Here is a 19,792-nt window from a genome sequence, read left to right on the forward strand (position 1 = left end):
TCTCTCTCTCTCTCTCTCTCTCTCTCTCTCTCTCTCTCTCTCTCTCTCTCTCTCTCTCTCTCTCTCTCTCTCTAGTTGCGGCTCTCTCGATCACGCGCCTGCCGTTGCTCCGGCCTAAGCCGCGGCGCTCCGGCCACGTGACGGTCACGCACCCTCACGTACCCGGTGTACATCGAATTCTGCATTTGAGTAGACAGAATTTCGACGTTGAAGTGTCACTTGCAGTGCAAGCGCCGCTATCACGCGCTTCGCAATTTTGCATTCGGACAGCAGTTAAACGCCGTTCGAGATTAGTGACTGCACGTGTACTCCGCTACTCGCGCTCAGTGACTCTCAACTCCGGCGCCGCTATCACGCGCCAGTGATTTTCTTAATTGAGTGCGGTGAACATTCGCGAGTTATCCGCAAGCGCCGCAAGCACGCGCTTTGCGTTGCGACATTCGCAGTGACTCTCAATGATTAATCGTGACTCTTACTGATTAACAGTGACTCTCAGTGAGCGTGCGCCGCTATCACGCGCACCGCACCGGTGAATCTTAACCAGTGCAATTTTTCTCACTGACTTTTGACTCTCGCAGAACTCAGTGCAAACGACCACGAACGCCGCTATCACGCGTACGCGTCGTGCATCTCTCTGTGACTCTCTCGATCATCTTGTTGATTTTCGACGTTTCTAAACATTTTAAAAGGTGCGCGACTTGCTATCTCGACGCCGCTATCACGCGTCCGCGTCGTGCATCTCTCTTTGACTCTCTCGATCATTTCGGTGATTTTCGACGTTTCTAAAGATTAAAAAAAAAAACCACGCGATTTGCAATTTCGACGCCGCTATCTCGCGCCACGCAATCGCTTCGTGTGAGAAAGACAGCCGATAACGGCTTAACGTGACGGTGCGCTAACTCGCGCTCGGACTCTCACTCTCTCTCGCGCGTCAATCCGCGGGCGCTTCAAGTCTGCGCGCGCGCTTGAATATTTCGCTTTAGTAGCGAATAATCGATAAACGATTCAACAATCCGGCATCGATAATCATGTCGACTGCCGTGAGTGACCTGCTTATCGAGCAGGGAGCTTGTATTGACGAGATCAAACGAAATCTCGTCAACTTCAAGAAGCTGGCCAAATCAAACGTGACACTCGCCAAGACGCGAAGTAGGCTTGCCAAGTTGGAGGAGCACTGGGCCGCCTGCCGCGGTCTTCATGTCAAACTGCTTCAAAGGACGACCACGGAGCAGCAAACGACCTTGCCGTACTTCACTCTGGAAGAGTTCCTGAAAGCTGAGGATGTCTACATCGACACGGCCGATCTGCTGCAAGATACGATAAGTCAATTATCTCCTAATACAATTCCGTTTACCGATCGTAGTTCCGATTCCTCCGTTCGCGAAACAAATAATCATTGCTTCCAATTGCCACGCATCGCACTGCCAAAGTTTTCTGGGAAATTAACCGATTGGGAAAACTTCCGAAACATTTTCGAATCTCTCGTAGTAACTAACGACGCTCTTTCAAATTCTCAAAAATTTCATTACTTAAGGGGGGCCTCATTTACAGGGTCTACTTTTCGACCCTTACCCTTTCAAGTCAACAAAAAATTCATTTTTTGATCGGTGTAAATTTTACGGCTTTTTAAAAGCGCGATGTCCGTCAAGGTCCTTTTGGGATCCGACAGCGAAATTGACCGCTCTGGTTGGTTTTTTCCCGGCCCCAAAAATAGTGGGCCGATTACTACCTCAAGAATCTGTTTTAAACGCGTGTTGGAACAAACACCACCTTTTTTTTCCGAAAGTTCTGGAAAAGATGAGGAGATCTCGCCCCCTGCCCCCCTCACGGAGGGGGAAAAGAGGTGCGGGCTATTTCATCGCCAACCATTTTGTCCCCTCAGGGACGCTATGCGGTTCGATTCCCCTTTCAGGCATGATTTCCCGAAAAAAATCGGTGATTTTTGCACATTGCACCCGCTTTATAATAAAAGGAAGGAAAGCTACGGCTTCGTCCGAACTTCACGCGCAGTCAACGAGTTTAGAGGTAAATTCGCGGTCTATGGGGAAGGGGGGGGGAAAAATTTTTGACCGCCCCGAGTTCGACCCGGGGTATATATCCCCATCATCCCGTTTTGCGCGACTCGAGTTAACTAGAAATTGCGCTTGTCTTCCCCTTTCGTGCAAAACGAGCAATAAGATTCGTTTAAAGATCACTTACGTTTTGGTCAGAGAGCAGCAAGTTCTCCGCTATATTTTTGCGCGGGCGTAAATGGCAATTTTGTTTACACGGCGACATTGCTCAAAGGTTCCCCCCAAATTTCGTGCATCCGTCTGCCCGGGATTTTCAAAAAAATTTTTTATGGGAATTGGGCCCGAGGGCCGATTGAACACTATCCCCTTCTCCTGTAACGTACGGGTCGCCCCCGCCCGTACCTCGAAATGAGGGTACTGAAACATTTTTTTCTAATAAGGCAAAAACTACCCCGGGGCTTTTCCCAAATTTAGCGAGTCCTTCGTGGACATGCGCTTTTTTGGGGCGGGGACGATCGACTTCTTTGATGAACCGTGTCAACTAGTTGAGATCTGCGAAAGGGGGTTTTCAACTACGAAAGTGGGTTTTTCTAATCCCCTCCTTTTCTTAAAGTTTTTCGGCCATTAGCGGAAGTCCCCGATCATTGCCGTAAAAAAAGAGACCTCAAGGGGGGGGGGGGGGGTTTTTGGGGTTTTTTTTGGGGGGGGGGGGTTTGGGGGGGGGGGGTGGGGGGGAGGCGATTTGAATATTAAAAACCCCGTCCGAATACCCCCGTTGGCCGGTCGCATTCCCAAAAAACCTCGCGTTGAAATCCCAAGGGTTTTTCCGACGTTCAAAACCCCCGCTACGCGGCGGGGTTTTTTTTGAGTGCTTCCTTCGCCAACGAAGTTTTAAATCACCTTTTGCTGCTAAAACAAAGGTCGGCCCATCAAAAACCCTAAGACCCGCGCTTGGAACTGAACGCTATCGTCCTCCTCAGCCCGGGTAATTTTAAGTGGACCTTGACATCGTTGAAATACCTCCGATTCCAATATAAAGGATGGACGGATTCGACCCTCGCCCGGCTCCGTCAAAATCCTCAAATGGGCACCTACGTGGCTAACCGCGTTCCGAATGCATACCCGTCTGGGTTTTTTTTGTTGGGAAACGTTCCGTTTGAGATAATCCGGGAACTGGCCCCGCGCGGTGACCGCCTCCGACTCGTGACTCACCCGCTATGGGGAAAAGGTCCACATGGCTTCAGAAACCATCGATTTTGGGGGCCATTCTAATTCTCAGCTCCGCTCGATCGCCACCCATAGCAGGGTGGTGGAAAAAAGACGCCTGTGACGGGTCCATTTCAAGAGGCCGGGAGGGAACTCTAATAGTTTTTTACTTGGACCAAATTGTCCGGTGCGTCTAATAAAGCTTTATTTTGTGTAAAAGAAAAGAGCGCGTCTCGCCCCAACTCTCCCCCCTTTTTTAACGCCGTTTGGGTTTTGGGGAAACGGAAAAACTTTGGTTGCGCATTCAACAGAGATTCTTCGAGGGGGAAAAAACGCTCACTAAAAAATAAAAGGCACCCTACCGTTCGAGCTCGTTGAGCAGATTTATTCTTTTCTAGGAGAGGACTCTTTTCCCGCTTGGGGGGCGGGGTTTACGAATTCCGCGCTCAGCTATACGGAAAATCCTATAAAAATTTCCAAACCACTTTTCCTTCTTAATTGATCGCGCTCAAAATCCACCTCCCCGGGGGGACACAGCTGGTACTCCGTGTGCTGGTCACGATAATGGGTATTTGGGGGCCGCAGCTCAAAAAGGGCCCCATTTGAAAATGTGTAGTTGCACTGTCACGCGGGTAAATTGTCTTCTAGTTATGGACGACCTTCCAGCCGCTGTGTACCCCTTCGGGGCCCCCTTTTTTCTCATTGTGGGGTTTTTCGCCCGGGCCCCTCCACGTAATTTCATTCGTCGGCAGAGGGCAAAAGCCCGAAAGGTTTTTAAAGCTCGTTTTTTGTCTTTCTACAAGGGCGATTTACCTCGAATTAGTGGAAGTACTCCCCGCCGGTTTCTTTTGGGCCCTTTTAAGGTTCGCTACCGAAGGGTCTGGCTACATGTATCGAAAACGGGACAAATTTTATGGAGCCAACCACAACTCCTGACACTTTTAAAACCTTATCGAAGGATGGAAAATTGCGAAAACGGCCGCAGGCGAGGAGTGAACTGGATTTATTCCCTCCCTGCTCCTTCGGCGGCCTTTGGGGGGCCGGGGGTCAAGGCCTTAAAAAAAACCCTCTGGGGCGCGTTGGTTCCCACACCTTTCAGGGTGAAAAAGTGACGCTTTTAGTAAAAAAGAAGGTGCCCTTGCTCGCGACCCAATCGCTCCGTTAGGGACCCGGGTGACTTTTCCGCTACCCCCGGGGCATTTCTGATTGGGCGGGCCCTCGTAGCCGTTCGGGGAATCGGTACTCGGGTCGACCCCCGGGAGGCTCTGCGATGGCAATATCCGTGCCTGCAGGAAAAACCCTGGGGTGCTGGGCACAGGGTTTTTAAATTCCTTCAACAGCGAAAAAGGGTGCAAGCGTTCCTAAATTCGCAAAAAGGGAATTGATTAGTTAAAAGTCCCCCTGCTCCCCCCGAGCAAATGGGGCTTGCCCCAGTACAGCAGATCCATCCCCGGGTTTGAGGATCGTTCGAGTGTACCATACGCAACCCCACGGTCCCAGAAACGACCTATTGCGCAATTTTGCCGACGCCAAAGTGATAACTTAACGCTCCGCAACGGAGAAGCGTAACTGTAAAAGTTTGTAAACTTTGAGACGACTTTCTCAGTGCGAGTCGTCTTTACCTGTTGTTTTTTTAATCATCTTCCTCGACGATTCGCTCCCGCTTTGTTAATTTTTTTTCGCATTCGTTCGCTACGGGGGGGGTAGTTTAAGTTTGTTTTCGGATCGAAAACCTGGGCCGACGAATTTTCTAGAAAGTTTTTTGTTAAATTCCCTTTTTTTACGCCAAGGAAAACTGAAACCCCCGTGTACACTCGCCGTAATTGGGTGTGACATCGCCTGTTTTTGATGGCCAATCGAGGAACCCGCGGGTGCGTAACGCGAGCTCGAAATTGCGAGCCCTCGAGTTATCCTCGAGAGAGCGAGCCCGAAAACCAAGTTCGGTACGCGACGAAACTTGTAGAAAGTGAATAAATAAATTTTTCCGTTTTAAAACGCGTCAATCATTTTATCCGTTAACCCGCATCCCACAACAAGAACTTTTCAAATTTATACAACACAGTGATGATATAATATTTTATATATAAAAATTTCATTAAATATAAAGAAAAAAAAAATTATTTTATTAAATTATATATTTTATAATTATAATATATATATTATAAATTATTTGTGTTCAAACTATGTGATAAATAGACACAATTTGTATGTATTTTTATGTCATTTACAGCTTGATAAAAAAACCGGGGCGAGTGATTTTAAAAGAAAAAATATTTGTTTGGGCTAAAAAAAAAATAATATGTTGAACACAATAAAAATTTTTTTTTGAATCAGTAAATTTTTTTTATATGGAAACGCCGAAATAGCGAATTAAAATTTTTCGGTAATTATCGACAATTTTTGTTCCGCTTAGATGAGGGCGCTAACCTGTCGGAGTTCGGCCAACGCTCCGGCATCCCTCCTGTACTTGCTTGTTCACTTCTAATTTGTGTTTCTCGGGAAGACGATACGGTCTCACATTGCGGATGAGGTATCGGCGCGCGTGCTTATCTCTGTTTTAATGTTGCTGTGCATGATAGTGGTTCTCCGCTTAAATAAAACACGTCGCTATATTCTTCGCATATTTTCTGTATCGCTTTCCTTTCTTCCTCATTTAAATGTTCTGTGCGTAATAATTGTCAGATTCGTTCGTCACGCGTTAATAGATTCGGAGTCTCGTCTGTATGTATGTGTATAACTCGTGCGCGTCATCTTCGCAAACGTCTTCTACGGTTACGAGGGGTGTGTGGATCTCGACCGGTCTTATTAGTTGTATTAATTACACTGATGGGACATTGATAATTCTTCGATTCTATCAAACATCATCGATATAGATTCTTGGGGAGGCTTCTTTGGCTCGAATAATCCCTGTCTTATCATGATTTGCTATCGCTTGTATAATGTTTCACTACGCGGCTTTAAGGTAATTTGTTATACGGTTGCAACTTTAGGACGGCGTTTCCAATTTGTAATTCGCGTTTTTTGTAATTGCACGTGACTTGCTGCTTCTGAAGGAAACGATTCCTATGATCCCGTCGTATTCCATCGGGAATCATCCTTCACGACGTAAATCGCGTGTTTTATCTTGTTTCTGTTTAGCTCAATGGTCGCGTACATTTTTCCGATTGTCTTTGCCTTGTGACCGGTTATTCCAACGAGGGTTATTTTATTATTGTAAATTTCGGTCTCATCCTTCAAGTGTTTCACTTTTATCAATGAAATCGTAGCTCCCGAATCGTAAAGCATATTTACTTTTCCGTTTTTGCCTCTCGCATGGGCAGAGTAATTTATTTAAACTCGCTCTCTCTCCTCGGCGTTCGGCGCCCTGATATTCGAGCGCGCGAGTCTTCTTAATCTTATCTCCGCGCTCTCCGTCTTCATCGCTGCTACGTTCGTACTCGGAATTTCTCTTCTGCCGGATTCTTTGATTATCTATTTATTAATCGTACTTCGCGGTTTTTTCGATCCTCTGTTTGTTCCGTGGGAGCGTCTTATTTTTTGATCGCCCGTTTAACTCCCAACATTCTTCGCGGTTATGTCCACGCTTCTTGCAATAATTGCAAAATTTTTCAATGGCGGATACGCGCGAGGATTTTTCCGGTTTTCGGGAGCAAGTATTTGTGCTGCGACATTCTCGTTTGTAGTGTCCCGATTTTCCGCATTTATAGCATTGCACGGCGTTTTTTGATGGTCGCGACGGCGCTTGATCATATCGATTTTGACTTGTATAGTAACTTGATCGCGATGTGATTGTGCCCTTTACCTTTTCCTCGGCGATTGCGGCAGTTATTGCCTCTTGTAGCGTTTGGTAATTTCGAGAACAAATAAGCAGTTGTATTTTGTCTCGTAGTCCTATTTGGAAATTTGCAAGGCTTGTTTTTGTATGGTACTTAAAATAATCCGCTTTTCGATAGTGGAGTGATCTTCTCCCTCCGTCATGGATTGTATAATTTATAGCTAAGGTGTTGACGCGCGTTCCGAAAGCTTGCGCGCTTCATTTGCCTGTTGCTTTAGAGAATTAAACTCTATCTGCAAATGCGTAGTGCTTCGCCTACTCTGATACGAAAGTTCCAATTGTCGCTTGAGTTTGTCATACGTCTGTATGTCTCGCGTTTGGAAATCTAACATTGTCTTGCCCTTTAATTTCGTACACAAAATAGCTCCCACCAACCCTCTCTCGTTAGCAGGGTGTATATTTTCATAGCATAAGTGCATGCGCTTAAAAATTCTTGTAGTTTGTGTTGTGTCGTCCCGTTAAATTCCGGAATCATTTGTCGTGCTTCTTTTAATGAGATAAAATACTCATGAGAGCCTTGTCAGTGTCTAACGTCATTCTCCGTCCGTCCGTACATAAAGTCATATCTTTTGTTGTCGTACTCTGGGTATCGCGTTTCTCCCTCAAGTGTACGTGAGTGTATATCCCGGCGGATCTGATACCGTTTATCAGCGTATGCGTTAGAATCACGAATCTGTTCGCGCAATATATTTATTTCGGTGAGCATTTCCCTATGTAACTCTCGCATGCCTCTCATTATTTGGGCTAGCATAGGGTTTTCTATTCCTGCCTCCCTATAATTAGGTGGTTCGCGCACCTCGACTTCTTCAACGCGTCCATCTGTGTATCGCCTAATATTGCGAGGGTTATCGGTTCCTATATCGCGATTAGGGGGGTGGTGTATGTACATCGACTTCCACGAGTCGATTATTGTCGCGAGCTATAGTATCGTGAAGACGGTCAATCTTGCGGTCGACGACACCCTTGGATACATCCATGACACCGTTCAGCGGTGTTCGCAACATGTTCTGATATTTGCTCGAATCGAAAATACTACTGTCGTAGGACGTAAGCGAGAATTATCCGCGTTGCGACACGTTACTAGGAATTCGATTTACGCGTACTTTATTTTTGTTTCTTAATTTTATGTCGGCGTCAATTTCTCCTTTAAATAAGCTTTGTCGAAAATATCAAACGGAATTCGCGTTCGGTTTTCCCGTGAGTAAATGATTCTGAGTCGCTTTCGTTCAAGTAAAGTGCTTCTAATTTTATTTGCACCGTTTCGAGAATTTCTAAAGTCAGTGGCAATGCCTTTATTGCCTGCTCGGCTGAGTCGCTAAACAGCCACGATTTATTCGCTATCGGTTGCTGAGGGGTTTCGAGTCCTTCCGACATCCATGCAATTAATAAAATTCGATATAAAAAAAACTGTTAATCTCGGCTCGAATTATTGTGTTACAATAAAATAAAAATATCGACGGCAATCGGAGCTATGCGGATGACATGCACAAAATTAATAAATTAAAATGAGATCTCAAATCAACTCATTTATTAAGTTCTAAACGTTTCGACCCACTTCGGGTCTTCTTCAGTAGCTGCCAAAATACAAAGAAACAAAAATAGAAGATAATCGGTACAATCAGAAAATTATAAAACTCGTATACATACAATCCGCAAATAAATTAAATATAATTCTCCCCATTCAAAACCAAACCCCACTTTTATTACACCTTACACTTTTCACTGCACTTTTACACTTTTTACATCTTTATACATTTGTAATAACTTCAATTCATTAATATACATAATGTTTTTAAGAAAAATCAATATTTCCATAAAAACACATTCATTCATTTATTTGTTACATATTAATTCTTTTTGTTCTTTCGCTTTATACTTTCAATGAATAAACATTACTTTTTCAAAGATCTGGTGAATTTATTTATAAGTCGCTACAAGTACACTTTAAATCCTTTAACGAGAATCCATTGGAGGGCAAGTCTGGTGCCAGCAGCCGCGGTAATTCCAGCTCCAATAGCGTATATTAAAGTTGTTGCGGTTAAAAAGCTCGTAGTTGAATCTGTGTCGCACACCGTCGGTTCACCGTTCGCGGTGTTTAACTGGCGTGATGTGGGACGTCCTACCGGTGGGCTTAGCCTCGCGAGGGGCGGCCCAACTAATATTCCGTCGCGGTGCGTTTTACTGAGTGTCGAGTCGGGCCGGTACGTTTACTTTGAACAAGTTAGAGTGCTTAAAGCAGGCTACCTTCGCCTGAATACTGCGTGCATGGAATAATGGATCGGTTCTATTTTGTTGGTTTTCGGAACCCCGAGGTAATGATTAATAGGGACAGATGGGGGCATTCGTATTGCGACGTTAGAGGTGAAATTCTTGGATCGTCGCAAGACGGACAGAAGCGAAAGCATTTGCCAAAAATGTTTTCATTAATCAAGAACGAAAGTTAGAGGTTCGAAGGCGATCAGATACCGCCCTAGTTCTAACCATAAACGATGCCAGCTAGCGATCCGTCGAAGTTCCTCCGATGACTCGGCGGGCAGCTTCCGGGAAACCAAAGCTTTTGGGTTCCGGGGGAAGTATGGTTGCAAAGCTGAAACTTAAAGGAATTGACGGAAGGGCACCACCAAAAGTGGAGCCTGCGGCTTAATTTGACTCAACACGGGAAACCTCACCAGGCCCAGACACCGGAAGGATTGACAGATTGATAGCTCTTTCTTGATTCGGTGGGTGGTGGTGCATGGCCGTTCTTAGTTGGTGGAGCGATTTGTCTGGTTAATTCCGTTCCGATAACGAACGAGACTCTAGCCTGCTAAATAGGCGTACCCTATGGTATCGCGGAACTTTTGAAAGAAAATCTGCCCGATTTTTTAGAAGAAGTGCCACTATTTGAAAGAAATAAAATGTTCTTTCAACAAGACGGTGCTTGACCACACAACGCCAGGATTGTAACAAACTACTTGAACGAGCAGTTTCCTGGACGTTGGATGGGTCGGTATGGCCCGATACGTTGGCCCGCAAGATCCCCGGACCTTAATTCTCTTGATTTCTTTTTATGGGGATACTGTAAGGAATCAATATACAAAACGCTTCCCGAGAACGTCGACGACTTAGAAACCAGATTGCGATATGTAATTTGGAATATCGAAAAGGAAGTAATGGAGAACGTCCAATTAAATTTATTTAAACGCATGAGAGCTTGCATAATGATGGATGGTGGTCATTTTGAGCACCTATTATAAATTAATCCGCTTTTTTCAGAGCGACCAAAGTTAACGCTCTTTTTAGAGCGACCAAAGTCAATCCGCTCTTTTCAGAGCGACCAAAGTCAATCCGCTCCTTTCAGAGCGACCAAAATCAATCCGCTCTTTTCAGAGCGACCAATACATTTATACATGGAACATCTTGTTCGCAAAACATAATCATTTTTCTCACGTCTCGCTTAAAAAGAAAGGGCAAAACGGGCGGATAATGTTAAGTCATTAAAAAAATGTATTATAACGTAAAAAATTATAATACGTTATAATATGCCTTTTTTAATAACATAATTATTATACGTTTTAATACATGTCTCGCGTCAATCACATGTTCGGCAACGCCGCGTGATTGTTATCGTCTAGACGTGTCGCGAAGCGTCGCGACGCGTCGCGTCATCCGTCGCCGCAGTCTGTTGTCGTGTCCTTGCCGTGTAAACAATTGTCGTCCGCATCGAGTAACGTGTGCCTTTTTACAAATAATTTTTAATAATTAATCGGTACACTGAGAGAATTTTCTCTTTCTCTTAAAATTTACCCTAAAAGTTATGGTAATTGTGAGACAATACGGTATGAAAAGAATTTTATTAAAATTTCTCTGATTAATATTTATCACATTAAAAATAATATCTATCACAATAAAATATGAAATATGTGTGATTAATTTTACTAAACTGTATAGTAAAATTAATCAAACATATTTTATATTTTCTTGTGATACATATTATTATTTTTAATATAATAAATAGTAGAGAAATTCTAATAAAATTCTTTCTACATTGTTGAAGATTCGTTCTTCGGATCGAATCCTCGAGGACGATCAAATTTTCTAGAATGTTTTTTTGTTAAATTCCTTAGTGTTTACGCCAAGGAAACACGTGAAACCAACGTGTACACTCGCCGCTAATTGGCGTGTGTACATTGCCTGATTTTCTGATGGTCCAATCGAGGACCCCGATCGGCTGCCGCCCTACGCGAGCTTCGAAATTCGCGCAGCCCTCGAGTCAGTCCTCGAGAGAGCGAGCGCCGAGAAACATAAGTCTCGGTACGCGACGAACTTGTAGAAAGTGAATAAACTAATTTAAACCGTTTCAAAACGCGTACAATCATTTGATCACGTTAACCCGGCATCCTACAACGTTAAATCTTATACATATAAAATGGTCCTTTGAGCCAGATTTTAAAAACCGATCGAGTGATAGTGAAATCGCGAAAAGAACGGGCTCCTTTGTTTCGTACCTTATTCGAACGATTGACAATTTCTGCCTCGTGTGCCTATATCGGGGCAGTAAAGTTAAAAACGCAGTGATCCGCGGCACGAGAAATCCGCTAATTACGCGTTCTCGTTTGGAGTAGAAAGACTCCGTGTGCGGGAGTGAGACCGCGCTACACAACAATTAGCCGTCGCGCGCGCTCCGAAACAGTCTCTCTCTCTCTCTCTCTCTCTCTCTCTCTCTTTCTCGTTCTCTCTCGAAGACGCGAAGAGCGAGAGAGACGGATCACCGTCGCGCGCGTTCCGAAGATCTCTCTCTCTCTCTCTCTCTCTCTCTCGCGCTCTCTCCAAGACGCGAAGAGCGAGAGAGACGGTATCACGCCGCGCGCTCCGAAGCTCTCTCTCTCGCTCTCTCTCTCTCTAGCTGCGGCTCTCTCGATCGCGCGCCTGCCGTCGCTCCGGCCTAAGCCGCGGCGCTCCGGCCACGTGACGGTCACGCACCCTCACGTATCCGGTGTACATCGAATTCTGCATTTGAGTAGTCAGAATTTCGTTGAAGTGTCACTTGCAGTGCAAGCGCCGCTATCACGCGCTTTGCAATTTTGCATTCGGACGGCAGTTAAGCGCCGTTCGAGATTAATGACTTCACGCGTACTCCGCTATCACGCACCAGTGATTTTCTTAATTGAGTGCGGTGAACATTCGCGAGTTATCCGCAAGCGCCGCAAGCACGCGCTTTGCGTTACGATAATCGCAGTGACTCTCAATGATTAATCGTGACTTATATTGATTAACAGTGACTCTCAGTAAGCGTGCGCCGCTATCACGCGCACCGCACCGGTGAATCTTAACCAGTGCATTTTTTTCTCACTGACTTTTGACTCTCGCAGACCACAGTGCAAACGACAGCGCACGCCGCTATCACGCGTACGCGTCGTGCATCTCTCTGTGACTCTCTCGATCATCTTGTTGCTTTTCGACGTTTCTAAACATTTAAAAGGTGCGCGACTTGCTATTTCGACGCCGCTATCACGCGTCCGCGTCGTGCATCTCTCTGTGACTCTCTCGATCATCTTGTTGATTTTCGACGTTTCTAAACATTTAAAAGGTGCGCGACTTGCTATTTCGACGCCGCTATCACGCGTCCGCGTCGTGCATCTCTCTGTGACTCTCTCGATTATCTTGTTGATTTTTGACGTTTTAAAACATTTTAAAAGGTGCGCGACTTGCTATCTCGACGCCGCTATCACGTGTCCGCGTCGTGCATCTTTCTTTGACTCTCTCGATCATTTCGGTAATTTTCGACGTTTCTAAAGATTTAAAAAACCACGCGATTTGCAATTTTGACGCCGCTATCACGAGCCACGCAATCGCTTCGTGTGAGAAAGACAGCCGATAACGGCTTAACGTGACGGTGCGCTAACTCGCGCTCGGACTCTCTCACTCTCTCTCGCGCGTCAATCAGCGGGCGCTTCAAGTCTGCGCGCGCGCTTGAATATTTCGCTTCAGTAGCGAATAATCGATAAACGATTCAACAATCCGGCATCGATAATCATGTCGAATGCCGTGAGTGACCTGCTCATCGAGCAGGGAGCTTGTATTGACGAGATCAAACGAGATCTCGTCAACTTCAAGAAGCTGGCCAAATCAAACGTGACACTCGCCAAGACGCGAAGTAGGCTTGCCAAGTTGGAGGAGCACTGGGCCGCCTGCCGCGGCCTTCATGTCAAACTGCTTCAAAAGACGACCACGGAGCAGCAAACGACCTTGCCGTACTTCACTCTGGAAGAGTTCCTGAGAGCTGAGGAGTCTACATCGACACGGCCGATCTGCTGCAAGATACGATAAGTCGATTATCTCCTAATACAATTCCGTTTACCGATCGTAGTTCCAATTCCTCCGTTCGCGAAACAAATAATCATTGCTTCCAATTGCCACGCATCGCGCTGCCAAAGTTTTCTGGGAAATTAACCGATTGGGAAAACTTCCGAAACATTTTTGAATCTCTCGTAGTAACTAACGACGCTCTTTCAAATTCTCAAAAATTTCATTACTTAAAAACGAGCGTAACGGGAGACGCTTCCTTGCTGATCAATAATTTAAAAATTTCCGATGCGAATTACGAATCTGCCTGGCAATTGTTAACCAATGAATACGACGATAAGCAAGCGTTAATCTATGCTCATTTACACGCGTTTATTAGCCTTCCGGTAATGAAAAGCGAGATTGTAAGCGATTTGCGAAAATTGCGCGACACAGTGTCTGCATCGTTAGCCGTATTAAAAAATCTCGATCGTCCCGTAGAACAATGGGACGACATTCTTGTTTATACAATAACGCAAAAGTTTAGCGCGAGAACACGTACCGAATGGAATTTAACGCGAATCAAACGAAATGAGCCTTCTTCTTATCAGGAGCTTAATGAGTTTTTAACTCTCCGTATACGCGGATTGTCGGACTTTGCCGATTCAAGCAAGGACTCCGGTTCTTCGAAAAATGATAAACCGCGTTTAATGGTAAACAACGTGACTGCCTTTAAATGTATTTGTTGCTCCGGTGAGCATCACTTCTCGAAATGCGAAGACTACGCGAAGAAATCAGCTTCACAGCGCTTTGCTCTCGCGCGCCAGCATAAACTTTGCTTTAACTGCTTAAAGTCCGGACATTTCCCGTCGAAATGCCCGAGCAAATATCGGTGCAGACAATGTCGTCGCTCGCATCACACATTGCTGCATTCAGCGGCAAATCAAAATGCCTTCGATAACTTGGCCAGTTCCGAGGCTACTACCTCCGAATCTGCGTCACAAGCCGCATTTAAGGCGACTACAAATCAGACGGTCAATACGATCGCGGCCGTCCAGATAGTACCGCCCTCGCTTCAGGAACATCCAAATGTCCTCTTGGCAACGGCATGGGTCGACCTCCACACTGGGGAGGGTCGCTGCTTAAAGGTTCGCGCGTTGTTGGATCAAGGATCCACCTTTAGCTTTATATCAGAATCGTTCTCACAGGCGTTGCGCACTAAACGGCAACGAGCCGATTTACAAATTAAATGCTTCGGCGAAAAATACACGGGTACTGCGAAATCGCGCGTAACACTACAGTTAACCCCGTGTGCTCAAGCCGACCCGAGCTTTCCTCTGACGGCTTACATTTTTCAACGCATTACTTCATACGCTGCCTCGCGGATTCAGCCCTTCGATGCGTGGCCTCATTTACAGGGTCTATCTTTTGCTGATCCTGATCCTTCAAGTCAACATCAAATTCATTTGTTGATCGGTGCTGACCTTTACGGCTCGCTTCTGAAGCGCGATGTCCGTCAAGGTCCTATTGGAACTCCGACAGCGCAATTGACCGCTCTCGGTTGGATCCTTTCCGGCCCCACAAATAGTAGGCCGACTACTACTGCTCAAGCATCTGTATTAAACTGCGTGTTGGAACAAAGCACGCACTCTCTTCTCCAGAAGTTCTGGGAAGATGAGGAGATCTCGCGGCCTGTCCCCCTCACGGAGGAGGAGGAGAGGTGCAAGGCTCATTTCATCGCCAACCACTATCGTACCCCTCAGGGACGCTATGCGGTTCGATTGCCCTTCAGGCATGATTTCCCGATAAAAATCGGTGATTCTTTGCACATTGCAACCTCGCTTTATAATAAAATGGAAGGAAAGCTACGGCTTCGTCCTGAACTTCACGCGCAGTACAACGAGTTCTTACGAGAGTATAATTCGCTCGGTCATATAAGGAAGGTGGAATTATCTGACCGCTCCGAGTTCCGAGCCGGTATATATTCCTCATCATCCCGTTTTGCGCGACTCGAGTTGCACTACGAAATTGCGCGTTGTCTTCAACGCTTCGTGCAAAACGAGCAATAAGACTTCGCTTAACGATCACTTACTGATCGGTCAGAGACTGCAGCAAGACCTCTCCGCTATATTATTGCGCTGGCGTCAATGGCAATTTGTTTACACGGCGGACATTGCTCGAATATTCCGCTAAATTCTCGTGCATCCGTCTGACGCGGATTTTCAAAGAATCTTATGGCGATCGTCGGCCGATGGGCCGATTGAACACTATCGCCTTCTCACTGTAACGTACGGGCTCGCCCCCGCTCCGTACCTCGCAATAAGGGTACTGAAACAGCTTTCTCTAGATAAAGGTGACAACTATCCCGCGGCTGTTTCAATTCTCAGCGAGTCCCTCTACGTGGACGATGCGCTCTTTGGCGCGGGACGATACGACTTCATTGATAGAAGCTCGTGTCCAACTAGTTGAAATCCTGCAAAAGGGAGGTTTTCAACTACGAAAGTGGGTTTCTAATGCCTCCTCTCTTCTTCAAGGACTTTCGGCTCATCAGCCGGAAGTCACCGATCACTTACTCGTAAAAGAAGATTCTCGGGCTTTCATGGCTTGCTAAAGAGGACGCGTTCAAATTCGTGATAACTCCGTTGAGATCGGTTACGCACACGAAACGTTCCGTTCTCTCGTTCACGGCAAAATTATACGACCCAATAGGATGGGCTGCTCCGGTTGTTGTAACCGCGAAAATCTTGCTACAAGAGTTATGGCTTCTCAAATGTGATTGGGACTCCCCTCTTCCAGAGGAGTTGCGCGATCGTTGGGAGAGCTACACCAACGATTTAGAATCATTAAACCGCGTCCGAATACCGCGTTGGACCGGTCGACATTCCAATAACCTCGCGTTCAAAATCCACGGGTTTGCCGACGCTTCAAACCGCGCTTACGCGGCGGTCGTTTATATTCGAGTGCTTCCTTCGCCAACGAAGTTTCAAATCACTCTGCTCGCTGCTAAAACAAAGGTCGCGCCGATCAAAACCGTAAGCATCCCGCGCTTGGAACTGAACGCTATCGTCCTCCTCAGCCGGCTAATCAAGTGGACCTTGACATCGTTGAAATTACCTCCGATTCCAATATACGGATGGACGGATTCGACCATCGCTCTCGCGTGGCTCCGTCAACATCCATCAAAATGGAGCACCTACGTGGCTAACCGCGTATCCGAAGTGCATACCTGTCTGGATTCTGTTTGTTGGAATCACGTTCCGTCTCGAGATAATCCGGCGGACTGTGCCTCGCGCGGCTTGACCGCCTCCGAGCTCGTGACTCACCCGCTATGGTGGAACGGTCCACGATGGCTTCAGAAGCCATCGACTGCGTGGCCGATTCTGAATGTCTCAGCTCCGCTCGACACTGCCACCGATCAGCAAGTGTCGGTGGAAAGAAGACGGCCTGTGACGTTCCATGTTCAAGAGGCCGAGGAATGGGAACTCCCATATAGGTTCTCCACTTGGACCAAGCTTGTCCGCGTGACTGCCTATATGAATCGCTTTATTCTTCGTGTAAAAGAAAAGAGCGCGTCTCGCTCCCAACTCTTCCCCCTTCTGAACGCCGATGAGTTTAGGAGGGCGGAAATCTTCTGGTTGCGCTATCTGCAACAGAGATTCTTCGAGCGGGAAACGCGCTCACTAAAGAATAACGGCACCATGCCGCATTCGAGCTCGTTGAGCAAATTGAGTCCTTTTCTAGGAGAGGACTCTTTACTCCGTCTTGGCGGGCGGTTGACGAATTCCGCGCTCAGCTATGACGAGCAACATCCTATAATAATTCCGAAACATCACTTATCCGATCTCTTAATTGATAGCGCTCATAAATCCACGCTCCACGGGGGGACACAGCTAGTACTCCGTGTGCTGCGTCAGCGATACTGGATCATTGGAGGCCGCAGCTCAGTAAAGGCGCACATTCGAAAATGTGTAGTCTGCACTCGTCACGCGGCTAAATTGTCTTCTCAGTTCATGGGCGACCTTCCAGCCGCTCGTGTCACCCCTTCGGCGCCTTTTACTCATTGTGGGGTTGATTACGCCGGCCCACTCCACGTAATTTCATTCGTCGGCAGAGGGCAAAAGGCCAGAAAGGTATATATCGCTCTGTTTGTTTGTCTTGCTACAAGGGCGATTCACCTCGAATTAGTGGAAGATTACTCCACGCCCGGCTTTCTTGCAGCCTATCAGAAGTTCGCTAGCCGAAGAGGTCTGCCGCGTCACATGTATAGCGACAACGGCACAAATTTTCATGGAGCCAACCACGAACTTCATCGACACTTTCAATCCTTATGGAAGGATGCTGAATTGCGAAACGCACTCGCAGGCGACGGAGTGAACTGGCATTTCATTCCCTCCGCCGCTCCACATTTCGGCGGCCTTTGGGAGGCCGGAGTCAAGAGCCTTAAAACGCATCTGAGGCGCGCTGTTGGTTCCCACACACTTTCGAGGGCTGAACTCGCGACGCTTCTATGTAAAATAGAAGCGTGCCTTAACTCGCGACCAATCGCTCCGCTTAGGGACGACCCGGGTGACTTGTCGGCGCTTACCCCGGGTCACTTTCTGATTGGACGGCCCCTCGTAGCCGTTCCGGAGGAATCGGTACTCGCGATCGACCCGCGTAGGCTCTCGCGATGGCAACTAGTCCGTGCCATGCAGGAAACCGTGTGGCGTGCCTGGTCACAGGATTATTTACATTCGCTTCAACAGCGAAACAGGTGGTGCAAGCAGTCTCCTAACTTCGCAATAAGCGAATTAGTATTAGTTAAAAGTCCCGTGTTCCCTCCGAGCAAATGGGAGCTTGCCCGAGTACAGCAAATCCATCCCGGATCTGATGGACTCGTTCGAGTTGTGACCATACGCACCTCACGGTCCACATTGAAACGACCTATTGCGCAATTATGCCGACTGCCAATACGTGATAACTCTAACAAGTCCGCAACGGATGAAGCCGCTAACTTGTAAGAGTTATGTAATCTTCGAGACGACTTTCTCAGTACGAGTCGTCTTCACCTGTATGTTTTTTTTGTAATCATCTTCCTCGACGATTCGCTCCCGCTTCGTTTAAGTTTATTTCGCATTCGTTCGCATACGAGGCGGGCGGTATGTTGAAGATTGTTCTTCGGAGCGAATCCTCGAAGACGATCGAATTTTCTAGAATGTTTTTTTATTAAATTCCTTAGTGTTTACGCCAAGGAAACACGTGAAACCAACGTGTACACTCGCCGCTAATTGGCGTGTGTACATCGCCTGATTTTCTGATGGTCCAATCGAGGACCCCGATCGGCTGCCGCCCTACGCGAGCTCCGAAATTCGCACAGCCCTCGAGTCAGTCCTCGAGAGAGCAAGCGCCGAGAAACATAAGTCTCGGTACGCGACAAACTTGTAGAAAGTGAATAAACTAATTTAAACCGTTTCAAAACGCGTACAATCATTTGATCACGTTAACCCGGCATCCTACAACGTTAAATCTTATACACACATCATAATGTCCTACGATTACCATAATTTTCTAGGTAAATTCTAAGAAAAAATTCTCTTAGATTGTGATTATGATTGTCGTGTCTTTGCCGTGTAAACTATTGCCGTCCGCATCGAGCAACGTGTGCTGTGCGCGCCGCGCGTTTTTACAAGTAATTTTTAATAATTAATCAAAACACTGAGAGAATTTTCTCTTAGAATTTACCCTAAAAGTTATGGTAATTGTAAGAGAATATGGTATGAAAAGAATTTTATTAGAATTTCTCTGATTAATAATTATCACATTCAAAATAATAATATTTATCACTGTTTAAAACTTGGAACAAAGCTGTCGAGAAAAAAACAATATATATATATATATTGTTCTGGTTCCGAGTCGAAGCCAGGGACTCAAGGCTCGACCAACGATCGACTTTGTTTGGCACCTCGAGCGGACATCGACAGGTCAACCGGCCAGCGAATCACGATTAGCCGCGCGCGTGTCACGCGCCGAGTTCATGCAAAGCTCGTGATTTCGAATCGGTTGTCTTCCCCGAGGTTAAAAAGGGGTTCAGTTAGCCCAAAGACACAGTCGAGAGCACCCAACGATAAAGCGGTATGCTTGTAACGGATCCGCGATATCCTGTCTTTCTTTGTTCTTGAAGAACGACAATCGAACCTCAATCACGTATTCAATAGTCTATCAAAAGGGTCCGAAGCGTCGGAACCAGATACAGTGTACAAATCTGATATGATACAATAAAATTACTGTTATTAAAATTAAATAAAAGGAAAAACATTGGTCCTTCGAGCCGGATTTTTCGTTGACCCGATCATACGGATAATCAAACTACGCGAGATTCGCGTTGTGAGACGGAACGGGTGAACATTGTCAGTGAGACGTCGGACTGTGACTCCTCGTTTTACAATCGAATGAGTGCAGAAGAAGAACAAAGACAGTGTCGCGTTCACTATCCAAC

At 46.3% G+C, this 19,792-nt stretch overlaps 1 protein-coding gene across 1 annotated transcript; it reads left to right on the plus strand.

Moving 5' to 3' along the window:
- The first annotated feature begins 13,727 nt into the window (after positions 1-13,727).
- Positions 13,728-18,317, plus strand: LOC146722719 (uncharacterized). The gene is made up of 2 exons (XM_085483973.1): positions 13,728-15,294; positions 15,931-18,317. Exons 1-2 carry the CDS (start codon positions 13,728-13,730, stop codon positions 18,315-18,317), a joined length of 3,954 nt encoding a protein of 1,317 aa, XP_085340099.1.
- The last annotated feature ends 1,475 nt before the right edge of the window (positions 18,318-19,792 follow it).

The sequence above is a fragment of the Nylanderia fulva genome, unplaced genomic scaffold (genome assembly GCF_048542155.1).
Source record: "Nylanderia fulva isolate GAGA-0341 unplaced genomic scaffold, ASM4854215v1 Scaffold282, whole genome shotgun sequence".
In the NCBI taxonomy this organism is placed as follows: domain Eukaryota; kingdom Metazoa; phylum Arthropoda; class Insecta; order Hymenoptera; family Formicidae; genus Nylanderia; species Nylanderia fulva.

Excerpts from the sequence above, each read along its gene's own strand:
- LOC146722719 (XM_085483973.1), top strand. The coding sequence starts at position 13,728 with ATGAAAAGCGAGATTGTAAGCGATTTGCGAAAATTGCGCGACACAGTG. Across the intron at positions 15,295-15,930 it reads CCGCTCCGAGTTCCGAGCCG|AGGACGCGTTCAAATTCGTG; the intron begins GTATATATTCCT and ends GGCTTGCTAAAG.